Source organism: Maniola hyperantus, chromosome 24 (assembly GCF_902806685.2).
Source record: "Maniola hyperantus chromosome 24, iAphHyp1.2, whole genome shotgun sequence".
Taxonomy (NCBI): Eukaryota; Metazoa; Arthropoda; class Insecta; order Lepidoptera; family Nymphalidae; genus Maniola; species Maniola hyperantus.
The window spans coordinates 7,221,028-7,244,526 of NC_048559.1; the positions used below are offsets into that span (position 1 = coordinate 7,221,028).

The 23,499-nt window shown below is 37.9% G+C and overlaps 2 protein-coding genes across 2 annotated transcripts in view; one reads left to right on the forward strand and one right to left on the reverse strand.

The window, feature by feature from the left end:
* C15 (homeobox protein C15) overlaps positions 1-18,775 on the reverse strand; it is a 54,735-nt gene extending 35,960 nt beyond the window's left edge. The window contains exon 1 of the mRNA XM_034981240.2: positions 18,226-18,775. Coding sequence (XP_034837131.1) covers positions 18,226-18,775 — 550 coding nt within the window. The remainder of the gene's footprint in view (positions 1-18,225) is intronic.
* Positions 18,776-22,672: 3,897 nt separating this feature from the next.
* LOC117993438 (uncharacterized) overlaps positions 22,673-23,499 on the forward strand; it is a 30,785-nt gene continuing 29,958 nt past the window's right edge. The window contains 1 exon segment of the mRNA XM_069506751.1: positions 22,673-22,733. Coding sequence (XP_069362852.1) covers positions 22,691-22,733 — 43 coding nt within the window. The 5' untranslated portion in view covers positions 22,673-22,690.

The following is a 23,499-nucleotide window of genomic DNA, read 5'->3' on the forward strand; positions in this document are numbered from 1 at the left end:
AAATAAAAGTACAATTGGTTTGCAGAGGTTGTTGTATTGTAGTTTAGTTTTGAGGTGGTATAATATAATAGGTATGTTGAATTAGCCACATTTTTATATATAGACTTTTAATCGGTAAAAACATTTAAATTAAAACAGCCACTTACTCTTAAACTATATCAGTAACAAACGAAACTGAATGTAGCGAACAGTGGAGGCTCATGGAAAATTCATTGGATGAAAGCGGGATGCAATCGGTATACGGGCTTAGGTTGCATTTTTGAACATTGCATTTGTATGAACAGAGGCCTTTTATGACTGAGCTTTTAGAAGTGCTCTCTTTTTAGTATTATTGTATTTGCTCTTTGTAATATATTGATTTGTTTCATTTCTGGCACAAGGTAGGTGCTTACAAGCTAGAAGTTAGAAGGATGGGTGAAGAAAGGTTATTATTGGTGCATTCCCCTTTGTCAGCATAAAAAACCAACCATGCAGATAACTCCTCTGTTAGCGAATAAGCTCTAATTTGAATTAATTTATTTATTCTAGTAAATATGTTTAATTTAATTACTGCGTGTATAAATTAAACATACTTATGTGTGGTTTAAACACTCGTTTGATACTACACTATTAATTTAAGTTGATAACATTACATTTCATATTTAATTTCCGAGACTAAATAATAAGAGATTTTTTAATTAATAAAATCATGAATGGAAGTATTAAGTATTTGCATTGTAGTCACGATAATCTCTATCAAATCTTTTACCTAATTTTATAGTACTTACATATTTCCATTTAAGTTAGAATGCTTACAGAAATTGCACGAGAGATGCCGACGCCACGCGATCACAATATTTCGTGTAAACTTATGTTGTGCATTTTAAAATGTCGCATGGTTTTAAATTACTTTATAATAAGCACAAACGTTATATTCCTTACAAAACTATACGTTTGTAAACATTAGAAGGGTAAAATTAGGTAAAAAATAAACATCCAATTTTATCTGCAACTCTACAGGCACGCAAAGCAGTGCCTTGTACCATTTCAAACGTGGATACCTCCTCGTTTTATATTTTCAAATTATGGGAATAAGTATTTTGTTAAACAAAAGCCAAATGTAAGCACTGATTAAACTAACCTGTGTTTCTATAATTACAGACAATTAATTTAAGACAGACTTTATCTAACGTATCAGATCTCATTACGACATCTCCTAAGATGTCGTAAACTATACAATATGATAAATTGATGAATCAAATACTTTTCTTATCTTAAATATGCGAAAGTCTGTTTGTTCATTGTTCATCTGTTCAATACAACTCGATGAGATTTGGTACAAAGATAGCTCGTAACTCGGAGACACATGGTCTTTTTGTCTCAGAAAATCAAATGTTCCCAGGAATTTGTAATAAACTTAAATTGACGCGGCTGATGTTGCTCAGAAAATCAAAAGTTTCCAGGAATCCAATGCTCACGACTTCGTACGCGTGGATTTAAGTTTTTAAAAATCCCGTGGAAACTCTTTGATTTTCCGGAATAAAAAGTAGCCTATGTCCCTCTTCAGATCTTAAACTATATCCATGCAAAAAATCACGTCGATCCGTTGCTCCGTTGCGACGTGATTGAAGGTCAAACCAACAAACCAACAAACAAACACACGTAGTGATATGTTACTTATATGTTACCAACATTTGACGCTAGGCAGTCTATGAAACTAATATTTTTCTCTGATTTCTCCTGACTCCTAGCCTAATATTTAACAGATGTCGATTTAGGATCAAAACCGAAAGTCTCCTCACTCTAGTTCACTCTGCTGTTAGTAATAACTGAACAAAGCGTTGCGTTGCGCAAGCCAATTTAAAACTGAAACGTACCTAATAGGTTTTTATTTACTCGCATCTTAAACAAAGGTCTATTGTCTCTAAGGGCTACTTTTTTACTAACAAAGAAATTCCTAAATAAGCGCCAGTTATTTATACCCGTATTACGTTCGCACGCATTAGGTCCCCTCATTAACTGCACGACCGTGTTTTGTCATTAAAATTTTGTCCACTTGTTGTCATCGTTACACCACTGTGCTTAGGCATCGAGCTACCCACAGAGCACATACGCTACCCACTCAAGTGTTATTTTTTTTTAACCGACTTCCAAAAAGGAGGTGGTTCTCAATTCGGCCCGTTTTTTTATTTTTAGGGTTCCGTATCTCAAAAGGAAAAACGGAACCCTTACAGGATCACTTTGTTGTGTCTGTCTGTCTGTCAAGAAACCTACAGGGTACTTCCCGTTGACCTAGAATCATGAAATTTGGCAGGTAGGTAGATCTTATAGCTGACATTTGGGGAAAAATCTGAAAACCGTGAATTTAGAGTTAGATCACACAAAAAAAATTGTGGTCATGAACTAATAATTAGTATTTTCAACTTTCGAAGTGAGTGACTATATCAAGTGGGCTATCATATGAAAGGTCTTCACCTGTACATTCTAAAACAGATTTTTATTTATTTTTATGCATCATAGTTTTTGAATTATCGTGCAAAATGTCGAAAAAATACGACTGTAGTACGGAACCCTCATTGTGCGAGCCTGACTCGCACTTGGCCGGTTTTTTTAAATTCCGTTACAAGTTAACCCTTGACTGCCTTGACTTGATATCACCTGGTGGTGATATCACATGATGCAGTCTGAAATAGAAGCGGGCTTATTTGGAAGGGATATGGCAGTTATACGCGGCATCGTACCGGAACGCTAAATCGCTTGGTGGCACTTTGCCGATAGGGTGGTAACAAGCCACGGCCGAAGCCTCCCACCAGACCAGACCAGAGGAAATTAAAAAATTTGGAATTATAAAATTCCAGTTTCCCCAGCCGGGAATCGAACCCAGGGCTTCCCACTGATAAGACCACAGCGCTGACCACTGCGCAAGGCAGGTCGTCATTTTGTTCCTATAGAACAATTTTTGTACGGTCTCTATGAAAAACAATAATTCACCTGAGCCCCAAAGTGATAGTGTTTTACAAGGTTTTTACATACCCGTAAAGCCGTCGGAGTTTGCGGTATTTTATCGCCAATCCATAACGTGAGAGGTCATAAAAGGCGCCATATTTCAAATGTGTTAATATACGAGAGAGCTGCCGACGGTAGACGCGAGCTGACGTATAGACATACATAAAATATTATATTGCCATTTACATTCCTTTAGGGAGATTAGGTAATTCTCCAATCAATCAGCCTGTTTGCGTATACCGCTGGACTTAGACAAAGCTGTGATAGCCTAGTGGTTAGGACGTCCGCCTTCTAATCGTAGGAGGTCGGGGGTTCGATCCCGGGCACGCACCTCTAACTTTTCGGAGTTTTGTGCGTTTTAATTAATTAAATATCATTTGATTTAACGGTGAAGGAAAACATCGTGAGGAAACCTGCATGCCCGAGAGTTCTCCATAATGTTCTCAAAGGTGTGTGAAGTCTACCAATCCGCACATGGCCAGCGTGGTAGACTATGGCCAAAACCCTTCTCACTCTGAGAGGAGACCCGCGCTCTGTAGTGAGCCGGTGATGGGTTGATCATGATGATGATGACTGGACTTAGGCCTTCTCAAGAGCGCGTCACCACACACGGTCCTCCGTCTTCCTCATCAACCCACTTTCCGCTGCCTTCTTAAGATCGTCAGTACAGTGGGTTGGATGTTGTCCCACACTGCGTTTGCTGGTACGCGGTGTCCACTCCAGAACGCGTCTGCCCCAGCCCGGAGTGGCTATCGGTTCTGCAACAGACAGTTCTGAGACAGAGTGGTAATTCTTGGCAGGAGGTAACTATCTAAGAAAACTTGCAGGCAGCCGAATTTAGCGTGTGTGTGGCGTGTGGAAAGTCCATACAAGAGTCCTGAACGTGACCAGTGGTCACCATGAACGTTGGCATCATTATGTGGTCGACATTCAATCCAATCCACTCGCACGAAACGTTTTTGCTCATCGTTTCTGATAGGTATGAACCGCTAAAATGTGGAATGCTCCGGTATCGTGTTTTCAGCCATGTAGGTTTTGATAGTGTAGAATAGAATACGGTCTTGGACTGTAAAATGATGTGATGTTTTGTATAACGGTAGTGTATGGGGCTAGTTTAAGGGAGGTAAATAGGGGATGGAAGTTTATATGAAAGTCTATCACTTTTAAAGATACATCGATGAAAATTGGTATTCAGGCTTTCGGCTAAGAATAAAAAATACACATTTCGCGAAATTCTACTGCCAAGGGGGCTACTGCGAAGTTTGTATGAAAGTCCGTAATTTTTCAAGGTTTTTCCATGAAAATTAATATTTGGGTTTTCGGTTACAGAAGAAAAAATACAAAAATAAAGTAGGTACCAATTTCAGGATTTTTGAAAATTCTACCCGAACGCCAATCTTCTTAATTCCACCCGAGCGAAGCCGGGGCGGGTCAGCTAGTATACATATATTTTTGAAAAGCAATGTAGAGGCAAGGTTCATCGCATATGGTTTGCGTCAAATTTTTATGCGATCCCTCGGGAAATGTGAGGGAGAGTCTGCGGGATATACGCCCGTATACAGCCTGATATTTTAGTGTATCGATGATTTTGTGGGACGTTTTCAATGATATTAAACCGTAGATAATAATATGTTACACTTTTTTAAAGGTTCCGTATCTCCACAGATAAAAAAGAACCCGTATAGGATCACTTTGTGTTCTGTCTGTCTGTCAAGACCGGTCAAGGGAATTAATATTTATAGGGTAGTTCCCGTTGACCTAGAATCATGGCAGGTAGCAATAATTGTCTTATACTTAGCGCAAGTACCTAAATCCGAAAACTTTGAGTTTGTGGTTACATATTATTACAAAAATAAATAAAAATAACGGTCGTAAGTCCGAGTCGGATTCCCACACGAAGGGTTTTATACCACCGCCGTACAAGAAATAACATTTTTTCATTTTTTTAAATTAACATAGCGGCCATTTTGTTTAGTATGTATTTGTTGTTATAGCGCCAAATAGAAATACACATTCTGTAACAACTCTCTACCTATTACAGTTCACGAGATACATATCCCACTGCCAAACAGACAGACGGACGGGCGGACGGGCGGCGGAGTCTTAGTGATAAAAAGTGTTTAAATTTCTTGTATGATGGTACGGAACCTTTCGTGTGCTAGTCCAACTAGCCTTCGTTGCCGGAAAGAGAAGTAAAAGGCCAATTTGCATCCAATCCAACAATAACATAAAATGGCACATTTTATTGTCACAAATGGCGGTAAGTAATAAAGAGGCTTTAAAACGTCAATTACTCTGCTATTAATCATGCCATTAAGTGATTGGGCGGCGAGCTTCAAAGCTCGATAACTATATAAAATACTGCGGCAGGGTGTATGTTTATTTCCTGTGTAAAAATATTTAAACATTAGTTGATGCCCGCGACTTCGTCCGCGTGGAATTAGGTTTTTTGCAAATACCGTAGGAACTCTTTGATTTTCCGGGATAAAAAGTAGCCTATGTCCCTTTCCAGGTCTTAAACTATACCCATGCAAAAAATCACGTGGATCCGTTGCTCCGTTGCGACGTGATTGAAGGACAAACCAACAAACTTTCGTAAGTATTTATAATAAGGGTACTGATTTGATTTTCTGTGGTATTATACAATATTATTGAGTAGGTACGGTTTACAGTGTAATTATTTTCTATGAAAAAATCTACTCACTGTGTTTTCCTGAGCAATGCATTATACACCGGTCACCGGAACGTGTTAAACATAAAACTAGTCAGACTGACTAACTTTGGGTAATTTATTTTTTGTTCTAATTTTGCAAGTTTTTATAGCATACTAGCTGACCTGCCCCGGCTTCGCTCGGGCGGAGTTTAGAAAATGGCGGGGGAGGTTGAATTAATTTTTTCTCTCCGTAAGAACCATTTTTCTGTATTGCGTGTAAGTACTATCCTACACACCTAGTTTCTCCTTTCTCCAAAGGTTGCCTGGTAGAGATTGCTGTGAGCAATAAGGCCGCCTTTGCATACAATTATTTTTTAGTTTTAGTTTTTTTGTAATAGTTATGTAACATTTTTGTGTGCAATAAAGTATTTCTATCTATCTATCTATAACCATCCCCATACAATATTATGAAAAAAGAATTAGCGAAATCGGTTCAGCTGTTCTCGAGATTTGCGATGAGCAACACATTTCATTCATTATAGATTAATTTTTACGGCGAACTTTATACAACCGCATAAGTAATTTGTGAAATAAAATTAAGTAGGTTTAATCTTCAGTAGTACAGTCCATAAATTACATTTACAAATTTCAATCAACAAAAATAAAACAGCTTAAAAATAAATTGTTCTTTTACAAAAAAAACCCAGTCAAGTGCGAGTCGAACTGACACACAAAAGTTCCGTACCATCGTACCTACAAGGTATTATGCACTTTTATGTAGAACACTGCAAGTTAATGACGGAGAGCGCCATCTGCATGTGATTCTGTAAACTAATTATTTGTTCACTAGCTTATTCTCGCGATTTCGTCCGCGTGGACTACACAAATTTCAAACCCCCTATTTCACCCCCTTAGGGATTCAATTTTCAAAAATCCTTTCTTAGCGGATGCCTACGATCTGCATGTCAAATTTCAGCCCGATCCGTACAGTAGTTTGAGCTGTGCGTTGATAGATCAGTGAGTCAGTCAGTCACCTTTTTCTTTTATATATTTATATGAACACATTTTAAATTTTTTTGTGATGTAACCACAAATTAGGTTATCGGATTTTTTCCTTTACCTACTTGTGCTATAAGACCTATCTACCTGCCAAATTTCACGATTGTAGGTCAACGGGAAGTACTCCATAGGTTTTGATTCCCTTATCTTGACATACACGGCAGACATACAGATAACGAAGTGATCCTTCAAAGGTTCTGTTTTTCCTTTTGAGGAACGGAACCCTAATAAAACGTAAAACAATCAAGAACATAATCGTTTTATTCGCGATTCGTGTTTGCGCCCGCGTAAAGGCCGCTTTGACCTAAATTATATAAATTATAGACGTACAGCGCTCATTAAGAAAAATAATGGAATGAAACAAATCGTGCCGACCGAGGATTGAAGCGAATTACTGAGAATTGTTTCGGATTCCGAATAAAGAAGGATTCAAATGAGTCTAACATCGATATAAATGACAAGATATTTTAGACAAGACAAGATATGACGAACAAAGTTTTTCACGGATTTGGAACCAAATAAATCAGGGCTACCTCTTAGATACTAATGAACGACCCGTTTGAAATCCAGACGTCACTGAGGTTGCATTGGTTAGCACCAATGCAACCTCAGTGACGTCTGGTTAATCACCAATGAGTCGGTGCCATTTTGTTTGTTCAATGGCCTGTCCATACGAAGTCATAGATATATATGTCAATGGAGTCAAATGACATAGGTACAAGCACTGAATTAATTTCAAGCAAAAAAAATAGCAAGAACATGCAATTTTAAACAACACAAAATTCAACCTCGAGAGTACGCATATACAAGGTTTTGGTATACGTACAGGGCTCATTAAGAAAAATAATGGAATGAAGCAAATCGTGCCGACCGATGATTGAAGCGAATTACTGAGAATTGTTACGGATTCCGAATAAAGAAGGATTCAAATGAGTCAAATGCCACAAGCACTGAACTAATTTCAAGCAAAAAAAATTTGCAAGAACATGCAATTTGAAACAAAACAGAGAATTCTTTTTTTTTTTATTCAGATACAAGTTAGCCCTTGACTGCAATCTCACCTGATGGTAAGTGACGATGCAGTCTAAGGTGGGAGCGGGTTAACCTGGAACGAGTATGGCAGTTTTTATTAAACCCATACACCTTTGGTTTCTACACGGCATCGTACCGGAACGCTAAATCGCTTGGCGGCACGGCTTTGCCGGTAGGGTGGTAACTAGCCACGACCGAGGCCTGCCACCAGACCAGACCAGAAATTTAGAAATTATAAAATTCCAAATCCCTTCCAGGAATTGAACCCAGGACCTCCCACTAATAAGACCACAGCGCTTACCACTGCACCAGTTAAGGTCGTCAAATTCAAATTCAACCTCAAGAGTAGGTACGCATATACAAGGTTTTGTACCTACTTAGTGAGAGTCTTTTTCATTGGCCGGAATCATCCCTATAGTACGCGACAGATCGAGATGGCAATCGGGGTATGAGGCGGAAGGACGCCCCGCACACCCGCACGTTACCCGTGCTCGCTGCTCGTGCGCGGGCCGCCCCGACCCGTTTTTTTTTTTTTTTATTCATTTTAGCAGCGAGCACGGGTGACGTGCGGGTGTGCGGGGCGTCCTTCCGCCTCATACCCCGATTGCCAAATCGACCTGTCGCGTACTACCTATACATCGATTGCAGGTAGGTAAGTACTTATTATATTTCTTGAGTATGAAAATAGTCAATAGCTAGTCGATTCCTCGTCGTCGCGTCGGTGGGACAAGTGCCTTTAAGCAAGTTTTTTTTTTTTTTCTTTTTTTCCTTATTGTTGAGTGCCAATTAGCTACTCAATTATATTACGATCTAGCCTAATGTATGACTAATAAGTAATTTTATTTTAACCTAAACTTATAAATTATCTTATATACTTACTAAGAAATTGTCCACTGACGCATCTTAGTCTTTCTTGATTTGAGATATGACACTTTGTTCACGTGTTTAAGCAAGTGATATTTAAAAAAGTGATGTACCTATCTTAACAACCGGTAGGCTATCCATAACGCTCAATTGGAATCACCAATCAATATGCTATTGATTTAATTAAGATAAAGTTGGAGAGATAACGCGATAAACATGTAAATCGGTGCCTGTTTGTGAATTTATATGGCCATTGAGAGATTGTAATCTGATATCTATTTAGAAACTTACACGCATAGAGATGTTTTGTTATACCTAGAGCGAGCAAGTCAACTCAAGTCAATAGGTAGATAGATATGTACCTATTCCTATGCCAGTCAAAATAAATTTGATTTAAGCAAAAAAACAACAAAAATTATATTAATGACTAATTTATGCTCGCGATTTCGTCAGCTTGCACTACATAAATTTTAAACCCCTATTTCACCTCCTTAGGGGTTGAATTTTCAAAAATCCTTTCTTAGCGGATGCCTACGTCATAATAGCTATCTGCATGCCAAATTTCAGCCCGATCCGACCTGTAGTTTGAGCACTGCGTTGATAGATCAGTCAGTCAGTCAGTAGTCAGTCAGTCAGTCACCTTTTCGTTTTATATAATATTTACACTAATTTAAAATTTAATATAATTGTTATATAATTATATACCTACTTAATGATAAGTTTTCCAAGGCTGTCTCATACCTATATTTAGTTAGCTATCTCTAGTCAATATATGCATGTTTGTAAATCAAAGTGTTGATATATAGAAACGTTCCTAGTCGAGTAGAAAAGTAGACTTCCATGACTATTAAAGATTATCAAAAATGTTATTTTATCATCTGTATCTTTCCTTTTAGGGTTACCTACCACAAAAGGAAAAAGAAACCCTTATACGATCATTTTGTTGTCTCTCTGTCCGTCTGTCATATCTGTCAAGAAAAACTATAGGGTACTTCCCGTTGACCTAGAATCATGAAATTTGGCAGGCAGGTGCCTAGGTCTTATAGTACAAGTAAAGGTAAAAATCCGAAAACCGTGAATTTGTAGTTAGATCACAAAAAAAATGAAAATGTGTTAATGAACAAATACTATAATTAGCATTTTCAATTTTCAAAGATAAGTATACCAAATGGGGATCATATTATGAAAGGGCTTTCTTTACCTGTACATTCTAAAACAGAATTGCATAAATTTTTATGCATAATAGTTTTGATTTATCGTGCAAAATGTCGAAAAAAATAGCCGAATACGGAACCCTCGGTGCGCGAGTCTGACTCGCACTTTACCGGTTTTTTTTCTTTGGAGATACGAAATTCTAAAAAGAAAAGATAATTAGGTATGAATAGAATTGAATAAAGCTTAAAGACCTCTTTAATACCGTCATCAAAACTGGTACAACACCTGAAAAATGGAGTAGAAGTGTCACTATTCTCTTTTTCAAAAAAGGAGATAAGAGTCTGCTTAAGAACTACAGACCAATCTCACTTCTAAGCCATATTTATAAGCTGTTCTCGCGGGTTATTACGAATCGTCTCGCCCGAAGACTTGACGAATTTCAGCCTCCAGAGCAGGCGGGGTTTCGAAAAGGCTACAGCACCGTTGACCACATTCACACGCTACGGCAGATTATGCAGAAAACTCAGGAGTATAATCTGCCCCTCTGTTTAGCATTTGTGGACTACGAGAAAGCCTTCGATTCCATCGAGACCTGGGCTGTTCTGGACTCACTGCAGCGATGCCAAGTCGACTGGCACTATATCCAAGTGTTGAGATGTTTGTATGACTCCGCCACCATGGCCGTCCAAGTCCAAGACCAACAAACGAATCCGATACCAATACGAAGAGGTGTGAGGCAGGGAGATGTAATATCACCAAAACTTTTCACCTCTGCCCTAGAAGACGTGTTTAAGGTTTTGGACTGGAAAGGTCGAGGCATAAACGTGAACGGCGAAAACATCTCACACTTGCGATTTGCGGACGACATCGTCATACTAGCAGAATCGCTGCAGGACCTTGAGGAAATGCTGATCGAGCTTAGTTGTTCTTCCAGACGCGTAGGTCTTGAGATGAACATTGACAAAACAAAAGTCATGTTTAACGAACACGTTATCTCAAGACCCGTCATCGTCGGGAATGTCAGCATCGAAGTTGTTCAAGAATATAACTACCTCGGCCAGATCATACAACTCGGTAGAAACAACTTCGACAAGGAAGCTGACAGAAGAATTCAGCTGGGCTGGGCAGCATTTTCAAAGCTACGACAGGTCTTCGAATCGTCGATACCGCAAAGCCTTAAGACTAAGGTCTTCAACGAGTGTGTCCTACCTGTGATGACGTATGGAGCGGAAACGTGGACACTGAGAGTTGGCCTCGTCCACAAACTAAAAGTCGCTCAGCGTGCTATGGAGCGAGCTATGTTGGGTATCACTCTCAGGGATAAAATCCGGAACGAGGAAATTCGCAGAAGAACAAAAGCGACCGACATAGCTCAAAGGATTAGCGCGCTGAAGTGGCAATGGGCAGGCCATGTCTGTCGCAGAACCGATGGCCGATGGGGCAGACGTGTTCTGGAGTGGAGACCGCGTACCGGTAAGCGCAGTGTGGGACGACCCCCGGCCCGCTGGACCGATGACCTGAAGAAGGTGGTGGGGAGCGGTTGGATGAGGAAGGCGGAGGACCGTGTTTGGTGGCGCGCTCTTGGAAAGGCCTATGTCCAGCAGTGGACGCAAACAGGCTGATGGATGGATGATGAGAATTGAATAGAATATATTTTTATTCAAGTAGACTTATTACAAGTGCTTTTGAATCGTTAACTAGTTTAATTTAGTTTTAATTTTATGATTGCTAGTTAGACATTTCACATTACGTAAAAATCAGTACACATATTATAAATGCGAAAGTGTGTTTGTTTGTTGGTTTGTCCTTCAATCACGTCATAACGGAGCAACGGATCAACGTGAATTTTAGCATGGGTATAGGTATTTAAAGACCTGGAGAATGACATAGGCTACTTTTTATCCCGAGAAATCAAAAAGTTTCCACGGGATTTTTAAAAACGCTTTTTAAATCGCGGGCATCAGCTAGTAATCAATAATCATCAATTTCTACATTGCATAATAAGGCCAATGGCACATCACAACCATAAACCCAAATTCATAGTCGGTTGATCAGATTAAGATAAAATCTCAAGATAGATAAGATAAACCGATAACTATGTTAATTTCTTCCACTTGTCACACAACACAAGGCGATCGGGAGTTTCCTTATCAGATTACAAAATGTGAACCACTAAATTATAAACATGGTTTTTAAAATACCAGTTTTTTTTACGTCGGCATTCTCGTAACTAATTAATAGTTATTTTAATTAATTATTATTATTATGATCAACCCATCGCCGGCTCACTACAGAGCACGGGTATCCTCTGAGAGTGGGAAGGGTTTTGGTCATAGTCCCATCTTAGGCCACATCATCACTTCCCATCAGGTGTGATCGTGGTCAAGCGTGCGCCTATAACGAATAAAAAAAAAAGTCTTCCATGCTGGCCAAGTGCAGATTGGCAGACTTCACACACCTTTGAGTACATTATGGAGAGCTCTCAGGCGTGCAGGTTTCCTCACGATGTTTTCCTCCTTCTTTACTACGGAATCCTTGTTTACTACGGAACCCTAAAAAGGCAAAAAGTCTGTGTCTGGTATGTCACCTCTTTTATCTTTTTTCTTCTGATTTTTACAATTTTATTTTTATAGTAGGTAGGTATACGAATAAATAAATAAAAATAACGTTAAAAACAGCCACTTTTCTTTGGTTAGCCATAAGATTCAAGTGTCGTTGTTAAATGAGCGTTAAGTAAGCCTGTGCGGTCTGTATAATGGCCACCGGAAGTGGCCAAGTGGCCATTATGAGAACAACGCCAATTACGCTCTCTATCGTTCGGCATCCGGAACCATGTTGAAATAAATCTATACAAATAAATAAAATTGATATCATCGACTGTGATTTCTAATTCTTAAGCTTTTTAGGGTTCCGTAGTAAAATAAGTAATCTTGTTAAAAAAAATACCCAGCTAAGTTTGTTGTGGGCTCTTCTCAGACCTGGGGGCGTTTGGAACCCTCGTAGCTTTAGTTTTTAAGTTTGTCTAATTTTCACCACTATTATCATCTTACAAATGCAACAATTGACTATCAAAAGGTGTAATTTACCTATTTTGAATAAACCATTTGATTTGATTTGACAAAAAATCAGTCAAGTGCGAGTCGACTCGTACATGAAGGGTACTCGTACGGAAGTACATCATACAAGAAATCACACTTTTTATTTATTTTTAATTTTCATGGCAGTCATTTCGAAATTTTTATTATTTGTTGTTAAGTATAGCGGCAATAGAAATACACATTCTTTGAAAAAAATCAACTCTACCTATTACGGTTCACGAGATAGAACGGAGGAGCAGCAGCGGGGATCTCAGCTGTGCTTCTAGCCTCCCAAGGAGAGTGAGCATAAGGGACAAGGAGAAGAGATAAAATAATTCGTAGGGAGTCAAGAAGGCGCCCCGGGAAAACGCCAAGAGCAAGTACCGAACGGGCGCCCTTCCGCGATTCGGCCCATATAACTGAGAGGTTAGTGGGGCTGTGGGAGGTGGAGGGTTGTCCCTGGTTCACGAGATAGAGCCCTAGAGTTTTTCCAAAAATTGTGATCTTCGTCTATGAGTCTCCTAGCTCTTCGATCGACGGCATTTAAAGCTATTATAGGTAGTTTGTACTTAGCGGAGCTTGACTGTTACCTAACTTTCTTGATAATACTTATCTAAGTGACAATTATATTATCTATGGGTAGAGTGTAGACTAGTCGATAATTTGCATCTACCTATTTGGATTTGAAGCGCATCTAAATGGGACGGTTTCCGCCTATTTGCGGTCAGTTTTGTCCATAGAGCAGAAACAAAGAGGAGTTGGCCTAAGCAACTGTGCACTGTGATTTTCAACTAGGTCCTGACGTCATCACTGTGGGCGGGGCCTTAGTTAGTATGCTGTCTGCGTTCGTCAGGTTCACATATATTGAGACTCGTATTATCGGTGTGTTTTCGCGTTTTTAAGAACAAAAGGATGAAGTGTTGTGTTTTATCGTGTCAAAGTTATTCAGACAGACGTTCTGATGCTATGAATGGTATCACATTTCATTTGTAAGTAATTTTATACGTAATTTCTACACTTATTGACATCTAGTGTGAGATAGCTGAACTATGTAGTGACATCAATATATCGATGTTAGGTCGCTAAGCGAGTAGTTTTGCTACTAACCCGCAGATGGAAAATTGAGAAGTGGGCGGCGTTCCACAACCCCTCACCCCGCAAAATGTCACTCGAAATTTCATAGGGAAATCTTAATACAACATCTCCTCTTTGTTTCTGCTCTATGGTTTTGTCACTTAGCGGCTTTCAGTGAGCAGAAAGTACCTACCTACTTATAGTTGGAGAAAAAGATATTGGGGCCGATTCTCTTGTACACAATCTCTAAACAAAACTAAATTAACAGGTCTAAATCTAGTGCTATGCTTTTCCGCAAGCAACATTATGAAAGGGATAGCAATAGATTTAGACGTGCCATTTTAGTTTAGTTTAGAGATTGTGTACAACGGAATTATAGCCACAATTATGTAAACTAAGTGGTAGATTAGAGTACTAGAGAGAGTTTTTTTAAAAAATCATATACAAGATGGTAGTAAAATTAAATTAAAAAAACCGGCCAAGTGGGAATCAGACTCGCGCACTGAGGGTTCCGTACTACAATCGTATTTTATCGACATTTTGCACGATAAATCAAACTACATACCTACTCTATCGATCTCGTTCAAATCAATTTTCGGTGGAAGTTTGCATGGTAAGTAATGTAAGTACCTACATCATATATATTTTTTAGTTTTATCATTCTCTTATTTCGGAAGTTACGGGGGGGGGGGGGGGCACACATTTTACCACTTTGGAAGTGTCTCTCGCGCAGGGGTCCGTTGTTTGCCATTTGGCTACGGATCCCTATAAAGGAAATAATCAACCGTTGTCGAAAAAAAATTATAGCTATACACACACACACACACGCAAACACACATTCACAGGCAGACAGCGGAGTCTTAGTTATAGGAACCCGTTGGCACCCTCGGGTACGGAATCCTAAAAAAGAGCTGTCAAATTATTGTACGGCGCTAAACTAATGACAAAGGTATCCTTTCGGCACACGCTACCTCCCGTCTCAATGACAGGGTGGACGACATTGTCCGCACTTCCTGAGAACCGGGTGGTCGCAAAAAAACACCTAATTGGGTAAATATTACAAGATTTACAAGTTCGGCAAACACAAAAAAAAAGCTAGGGTTCCGTACCCCAAGAATATCAATCTAAATCGTAGATAGAATAATAGGTAAGTAGATTTAAGTACTGTGTAACCGCGTATGAGATAGCGATAGCACGACGTAACGATGAATAACACGACAATTATTACCATTGTTTAGTAGTCAATATTTGTATTAACCGATCAACAATATTTGTATTAAACGTTTTTTATGTGAAAACAAGTAAATAGCTCATGAGAAATACAATTACGCCACGAATTCTCAAAGTTTGTTTCGCAAATAAAGTTGCATGCCTTGTATGTAAGTTGTATGTATTCTTGAAAAAAACCAGTTACACGATAAGGGACAAAAAATAGGTTAGCTGCGTCTCTGTTTATCACATTAGTAACTTTATATGTGCTCTCTCTTTAGTGTGAATGAGAAAGCAAACGTTCCTGTATCTACCTTTATTACTCTATCTACGATCTAAATATATAAGGAAAAGGTGACTGACTGACTGACTGATCTATCAACGCACTGCTCAAACTACGGGACGCTTAGACGATGCTGTGCGACGTTTAAATACATTTTTACATGTAAATGTAGTTTAATTATGGCATTCCTCTCGCATACCTATCTACTTAGGAATCGAAATAAGATAAACACAAAAGTTATCATAAGGAATAGACCAGTCAATGATTACGAAATAGGTTTTTTATACCGAATCGACCACTCAATGATTCCGAAAAGGTAGGAAAAAAGGTTTTTTATAGTGGAAACAAATAAATTAGCCCAGCCGGGCGACGATCGGCGCGACAAATTACAGTGGCCGAGGCGCCTTCAATCTCGCCTCGAAAAAGGACCCAAAAAAAAAGATGTGTCACGCTATAGCATAGGAAAAAAACTGTTGGACATCACAATAAGCAATGTAGGTAATTTTGGCATACGAGTAGGTATAGTTGGTATAGTTTTATTAAAGCTATAAGAATCCGAATTAAAAAAATTAAAATATAAATTATTTATAAAAGGAAAAGTCGACTGAGAAAGTACTTTTCAAAATTCAACGCCTAAGAGGGTGAAACGCGGACGAAGTCACGAGCTAGTAGAAAAATACCTAAATGAAAAAAAATACAAGTAGGTACGCGACAGGTTGAAAAGTTTATGTAGGTACAATCAAATACAAAATGTGTTTCGCGAATCTAATAGGTACCTATTCCTACTTAGGTACAGTTAGAAATTTACCAAAGATATTTTGACAGGTAAGTAAAATATATTCGTTAGTTAGTACATTGTCTGTATAAGTTTAAGTTCGTGGAACTCTTTGATTTCCCGAGTAAAGTAGCCTATGTCCATAAATATGGCTACTTTGCCTACGTCCATCTAAGGAATGCAAGCTGTCTATGTGGCTTTTTATTCCATAGTCTGCTTAGGGTCAATTTCACCAACATGGAATACATTTTATACCCAGGAAAAAAGTCGCAAGTTACTTAACCAAATTTTCATTTAACCAATTACTTTACCTAAGTTATACGAGAATCGTCCTATACCGCCCATTTTGAAGGTATGGTATGGAATGTAGGTACTTATATCGGGCTTATTTCTTGGATAAAATCAAATTGACATCGTCTCGTCTCAATGGTAACTCGTAACCATGGTAACGGTAGACAAGTAACAAGGCAATCAATGCTAATTGACATTGATAAGTACCTATTCAAACTTCAAATTGACGTATAATCTCAGTAGGTATTTAACATTTGCTCATTATTTTGGCTAATTCAAACCTGCGATAGACAACAGCTAAAAAACGCTATTTCAAAGAATAGCTTAACAAAGATTGGTGAAACCTATAAGTTATCCAATAGTAAATGTAATGGTTAATTTTATTCTTGGCATATTAATTATTCTTGGATAACGGCATCGTTCGTAAAATTGGGCCTTAACTGATTAATCGATGTGCAGTGTTAGGTGACATACAGATCAACACACTTACTCGTTTATAATACCTATTCATATGGAGGTAGTCAAATGTCACTAACTCACCACTTTTGTAAGAATGACCCAGATTGCATAAAACACATATAAAAATAAATTAAAAAGACATCTTTTATTTTTATTGAGCGAGTAAAATACGATTTACATTCTACTTAAACAGATTTATGTGTTGGAGATTAATTTTGGAAATGTAAAACATTTTAAAGTCAAAATAACGTTAGCATTTTGTTGCATGATTAATTTTATTTTATCGTAAGTACCTACTTAGGTATCTACTGATTTATTGCTGTAACTATGCAACACAACACCTACCTACCTATCTTTTTTTTTAAACATCCAATTTTCAATAAGTATGACTAATATTTGACTAACTAAAAAAAACACGTCAAATGATTGCGACGTCACATGCCAGTATTTCATAGAAGCTCGCATACTATGCGCGCGTTTTGACGTTTGATAAAAATTACTTGTTTGACTAGTTGTCAAATATCAGATTACTAATACAATTTTTTTCTTTCTGCGTGATAATGAAACGTTCAGAAACGCGGTTCGTCCTTACTGTCTTTACTATTTATTATTATTTACTAACTTGTTAAGTGACCCGTATAGGAACTTTTATTCTTATTAAATTAAAATATAGTTAATTCATTTCTATTTTTATTTAGGTAATTAAATTAAACAATCTGTTTCAGCTTTATTGAGTAAACAATACAATGAAGTTCATTGAATTATAAAAATGATTTTTTTTGTGGTAAGAATTTTAAATTTGAATTCTGAACGCACCTAAAAAAAACTTTATTCATCATTTATAGAATCTTCTTTAATTAGAACCTCCTGTGAGAACCTCCTTCACTGCCTGACTTGTGGCCTAATAATATAGAAACTTCTTATTGAAACCTTCACGGTACTGGCGCCTCTTGTACTTATCAATCATCTAGCGTTTTCCTCACTGTAGTGAGATGAAAAGTTGTGTGTTTCGCACGGGTGCAAATTTATTTGCGCTCGAGTCTTTGAATTCTCGGGACAAAATAACATCTTTGCACCCTTGCATAATAAATAACTATTCCTACCTATGCATAATCTTCTAATCCAGACAAGTCCTAATAAGACAAATTCTTATAAGAATGGCAACGCTTGTAGTGTAAGTATATACTTATATTACATGAAAAATTTCAAGCTACCCCCTCGTAACGTACAAACTGTTAAACCTACACACTTACAAATCTGCATATTATTTATTATTTAAAACTCCTTTGAACACTTAGATTTAACTTACCATTTAATCTGTCCTTCACAACCTGATGAGCGAATGCTGCAGCAGCCGCCTGTCTCATAGGATCCAGGGCTACGCCCCACGCACCTAGGGCTCCAAGCGCTCTATGAGCCGGCACCCTTACAACCCCCGGGTTACCGGGAAAATAACCACCCCCCAAACTCAACCCTGGCCGGAGGAGTAAACTACCGTTTGGGTAAAGTCCCGGATTATGAGCAAAGTTAAGTGATAAGCTAGAATCCTTCGCGTCATCTTTCGCACTTTCCGATTCTGTGTCCTGGTCACTCCTATCGTCACTTTCGCCAGAATTCCGTCGTTTTTCTATATCCTCGAAATGTTTGCCCAGCAACCTTGATATGCTAAAGGGCAAATTTACCCTCTGTTGATGCTGCTGGGTTTCAGTCATATGTTCATTCGGGGAATCTCTGTACCTCTCGTTAAAGCAATCGGAATCTCTATCAGATCCAATACTTCTATCATAATGTCCAGATAGTCTACTATCAGAGTCAACATTGATCTCCTCTTGGTCGTCATCCGAATGCACTGATGACATTTTTTTATTTGAAAAAAATCACTGTCACAGTTCAATTACAAAATGTCATTTTTTTTAAATAATATTTTTTAACACTTAACTAGGTTAATAGTTATATGCTAGAAATAATTATTAACACTTTGACTAGTTCCAGGTTAATAGGCAAAGTTACCGCGCTAACCGACCGCGCGCGACCGTATCAACAGACTATATCAGCAAAAACGAGCCAATCAGCTGCCCCCGCCAACGTGATAGTTGACCGCACAATCGCTTCAACTATGCCCGTTGAGTGGAACACTTTCCGACAAAAGCTTAATACGATTTCCAAACATAAAAACTCGTTTGGACTCACTAACTTTACCAGAATGGCACGTCTCGTCTCTTTCTACATACGTCCCGCTTCAACGCTTCCCCCATCCAATTCTCTGCTACTGAAATTTCAACTTTTACTAACTCAACTTACGGCTTAATTTTCAATATTAAATACATTGACTTACACCGTTATTATTTAAGGCTATATGACGTAATTGCATGAAAGATCAAAAGCTAAAAAGAGATATCTATACACAAGGATTACTGAAACGTATAAGATAGATAAGGAAAGACATATTTTTGTCAGTGGGCGTGCCTTATCATATTGTAACGCTCCGTTTAAATCCAGTTATGGCCTGACAAATGGTGTACATATTAGGGGGGGGCAATGTTAGGAAACTATTTTTGAATCTTTTAAGACATTTAAATTATTTAGGGGCCGGTCCACCGCGCCATACAATGCACTTTATAATAAAATAGACCCTAGTTTCGTGTTATGGTCATAGATAATGGAATAATGTAGTGTCGAAGATAGCTTGTTTATGTTATTGGCTCGGACAGCTCGAGAAGTAAAGGGTGTTATGGTTTGAATGATAAGACTAGAATGGCTTTTACAATAATTGTTGGGCGCGTTCGAATTGATATTAGTTTTGAACGTGACTGTACTGAATAATAGTTAAGCTACATTACCTACTAAGTATTAGGTAGGTAGGTGCCCTTTTTATTTTATTATTTATTTATTCAGATACAAATTAGCCCTTGACTGCAATCTCACTTGGTGGTAAGTGATGATGCAGTCTAATATGGAAGCGGGCTAATCTGGAAGGGGTTTTACCTACCTATGGCAGTTTTATTAAACCCATGTCCCTTTGGTTTCGAACCGAAACGCTAAATCGCTTGGCGGCACGGCTTTGCCGGTAGGGTGGTAAGTAACTAGCCACGGCCGAAGTCTCCCACTAGGTACCTACTAAGTACGTATTCCACCATTGCTATCAGTTTAATATATATCTACCTATAAATAGATAGATACTTAATACTTATAAGATGTAACTGATGTTACGTAAAGGAAAATATGATCTGACTTGAAAGTCAAAAAAAATCCCTACCTAGGTATGGTAGGTACGTACTTAGATAACCTGTCTTTACATAGGTTACCTACTTGATGCAAAAATAACATGCCCACCTAATAATTATGTTAAACCGATAAAGACGGCAAACTTTTCCTAAAACAATCGGGTAAGTGCGAGTCAGACTTGCACACAAAGGGTTCCGCACCATCGTACAAGAAATAAGTACCTACTTACTTAACACTCATTGATTTTTTATAGCTGCCATTTTAAAATTTTTACTGATTTTTGTTACTTATAGCGGCAATAAAAATACACATTCTGTGAACATTTCAACTCTCTAACCTTACTTATCTCTATTACGGTTCACAAGATAGGTACCTACCTACAGCCCGCTGACAGACAGACAGACGGACGGATGGACTGCGAAGCGTGCGAACGGACCCTGTTACAAGACTGAAGTCTTCGTCTTCTTCGACGTGAAGTTCACACGCTTCGGGGAAGAAATACCTAGTTATGTTTGTTTAATTTTATAATTAAAATAGAAAATAAAAAAACAAAACTATAGGTAGATAGGTACATGGCTCTACCTAACATTTAAAATATTTATTAGTTTAATCGATAATTTAAAATATTCAAATTAAAAGTTAATTAATTAATAATTTAAACTATATTATTAACAGGAGTCCCTTTAGGCAAGGTTCCGAAGATACTGGCAGCGTTCCCCCTTTGAATAGCTAGGCTAATTCTTTGTCCGAGGTAGCTGCCAGCTCTTCGGTCTCCTGTGATGTCGACTAACCTTTTTGCTATTTCCTTAAAAAGTCTTATAGCGCTAGGACCCCACGGACCAAGGGTCTCGACACCGAATGGGACAAATTCATATTCGGAGCCTAGACCCCTGTATTTGCATGTTTTGGCTTTTTCAGCCGCTTCACATGCCGCACCAGCTCTGTTGTTGGTTCCATGTAGATGGGAAGGGGCCAGCGTGTCTGAACAGGTTGCATCCCATACCAGCACCCGGCCCACCTAGTTTAAAATATTTACCTAATATTTTAAACTAGGTGACGTCCATGACTTCATCTGCGTAGATTTAAGTGTTAAAAAATCCCGTGGGAACTTTTTGATTTTCCGGGATAAAAGTAGCACATGTCCTTCCCGGGATGCAAGCTATCCCTGTACCAAATTTCGTCAAAATCGGTTGAACGGATGGACCGTGAATGGCTAGCAAACAGATACTTAGGCAGACAGAGAGACAGACACACACACTTTCGCATTTATAATATTAGTATGGCAATTATGGGTTTATTGCTTTACCGGTTACCCAATATTTAAAGCATGGTTGGTTATAGTTTTTTTTTTTTTAAAAGAATATTAGCCATGTTAAATGACTATATTCCCCTTTCCTCTCCAACTAAGCGTCAGGCTTGTGCTAGGAGTAGGTACGACAATACGGTTTGAAAACCAAAAGTACGGACAGTTGCCCCGAATAACTTTATAGACTATGAATATGAATGGTTTTAGGTCCTTTTTAATTACCTACCTACTTACTCTATAAAAGCAATACCACCACAGCTGCTGTATTACCATAAATAGCACGGCACAAACATAACGACAATCAAGATCTAGGCATAGAGTTAGTTTACAGCCCGGGGACGGACTTTTTATTTCGGAAAATCAAAGATTCTTACCAAAGAACCATCTGAAAATATAAAAAATAAAATTTAAAGAATAACGCATAAAAAAGTTATTAGGTATTAGTTTGTACATTAATTTAAAACAATAATCGTTATAATATTGCAGAGGGTTAACAGTGACATCTTGTGGTTAGTAGCAAAATCAAAAAAAGTATCAAAATTTTTTTTAAATTATAATTCATAATACTTGTAAATTCTTATGTAAGTATTAAAATAATTAATTTTACAAAAGAATTATTAAAACCTAATCCACCTTATAAATTTATTATTATAATATCTTCAGCGGTATACAATCTTCTACTAGATATGCCATCTAGTGTTGAGTATAAAAACTAGAATATAAAAGTTTTTGATAGAAAGATAGACAATTAATATTATCAGGAAAATGACGAAAGTTGAAAGGTTCTTTTTGGTTTAGCAATTTTTTTTGTAATGTTAGGTAGGTAGATAGGTAATTTTGAAATAGGATAAAATTATTAACGATTATAAACGACTTAGTAGAAAATATTAGATAAAATATATATCTACTTTTGGTTTCTTTTCTATTGTAGTTTTTTTTTTTTTAAGGAAAAGTAAAGAGGGTAGATAGGCAAAGAAATAGTAATCACTACATTCTAGACATAGGTCTCTGTTTTGTCGTCATAATTTAAATTCAGAAATAATGATAATAAAATTTAAAACTACGAAATGCTTTGAACTAGGTCCGACATAGTGCAGCATAATGTAGTAACTGAATGCAACGAGGTGTTTTCAACCGTGAAATAAGCTAACTAGACATGGTGGTTCTGTTAATTTAATTTTTTAATTTTAATTTTTTAATTTTTTATTGTATTTCTTAACAATAGTTTGCACTAGAGTTCGATATGTTTTTCAGTGTGATATTTTGTATTCTAGGCATTCAAAAAGGTAAGTGTTTACCTAACCTATCAGTTAACAGTAGATTCGAACTTAGGTGCCCTGTCCATTGCCACATTAGCTTATGTTTATACCTACCTATCCTATCAGACCATAGATTCGATGTTCTACGTTCCCCACTCATTGCCACTTCAGCTTCGCAACCCGTTGAGCTATGTCGGTTACCTACTATGATTCTTCTACGGATCTCTTCATTTCTGATTTGATCACGTAGAAAGACTTTTTTTTAAATTAAAGACCAGTGCTTGGCTGCAATCAGACCTGGTGGCAAGTGATGATGCAGCCTAAGATGGAGCGCGCTTGCCTAGAAGATGCCTATTCACTCTTGACTTGAAGGCACCCACATTATAGTTGGAGGTGAAAACTGATGCTGGAAGGGTGTTCAAAAATCTTGGCTGTACGAATTAGAAATGAGGAGGCAAATCGCTTTGGAATTGCGACTACAAGAATTTTGACGACCTCCCTATACCACTTCCCTACCACCAGGTGAAATTGCAGTCCAGGGCGAACTTGTATATCCATATTTCCATACTAATATTATAAATGTGAAAGTGTGTCTGTCTGTCTGCTAGCCTTTCACGGCCCATCCGTTCAATCGATTTTGACGAAATTTGGTACAGATATAAGTAGCTTGCATCCCGGAAGGACATAGGCTACTTTTTATCCCGGAAAATCAAAGAGTTCCCACGGGATTTTTAGAAACCCAAATCCACACGGACGAAGTCGCGGGCATCATATTATAGTGAATAATAAAAAA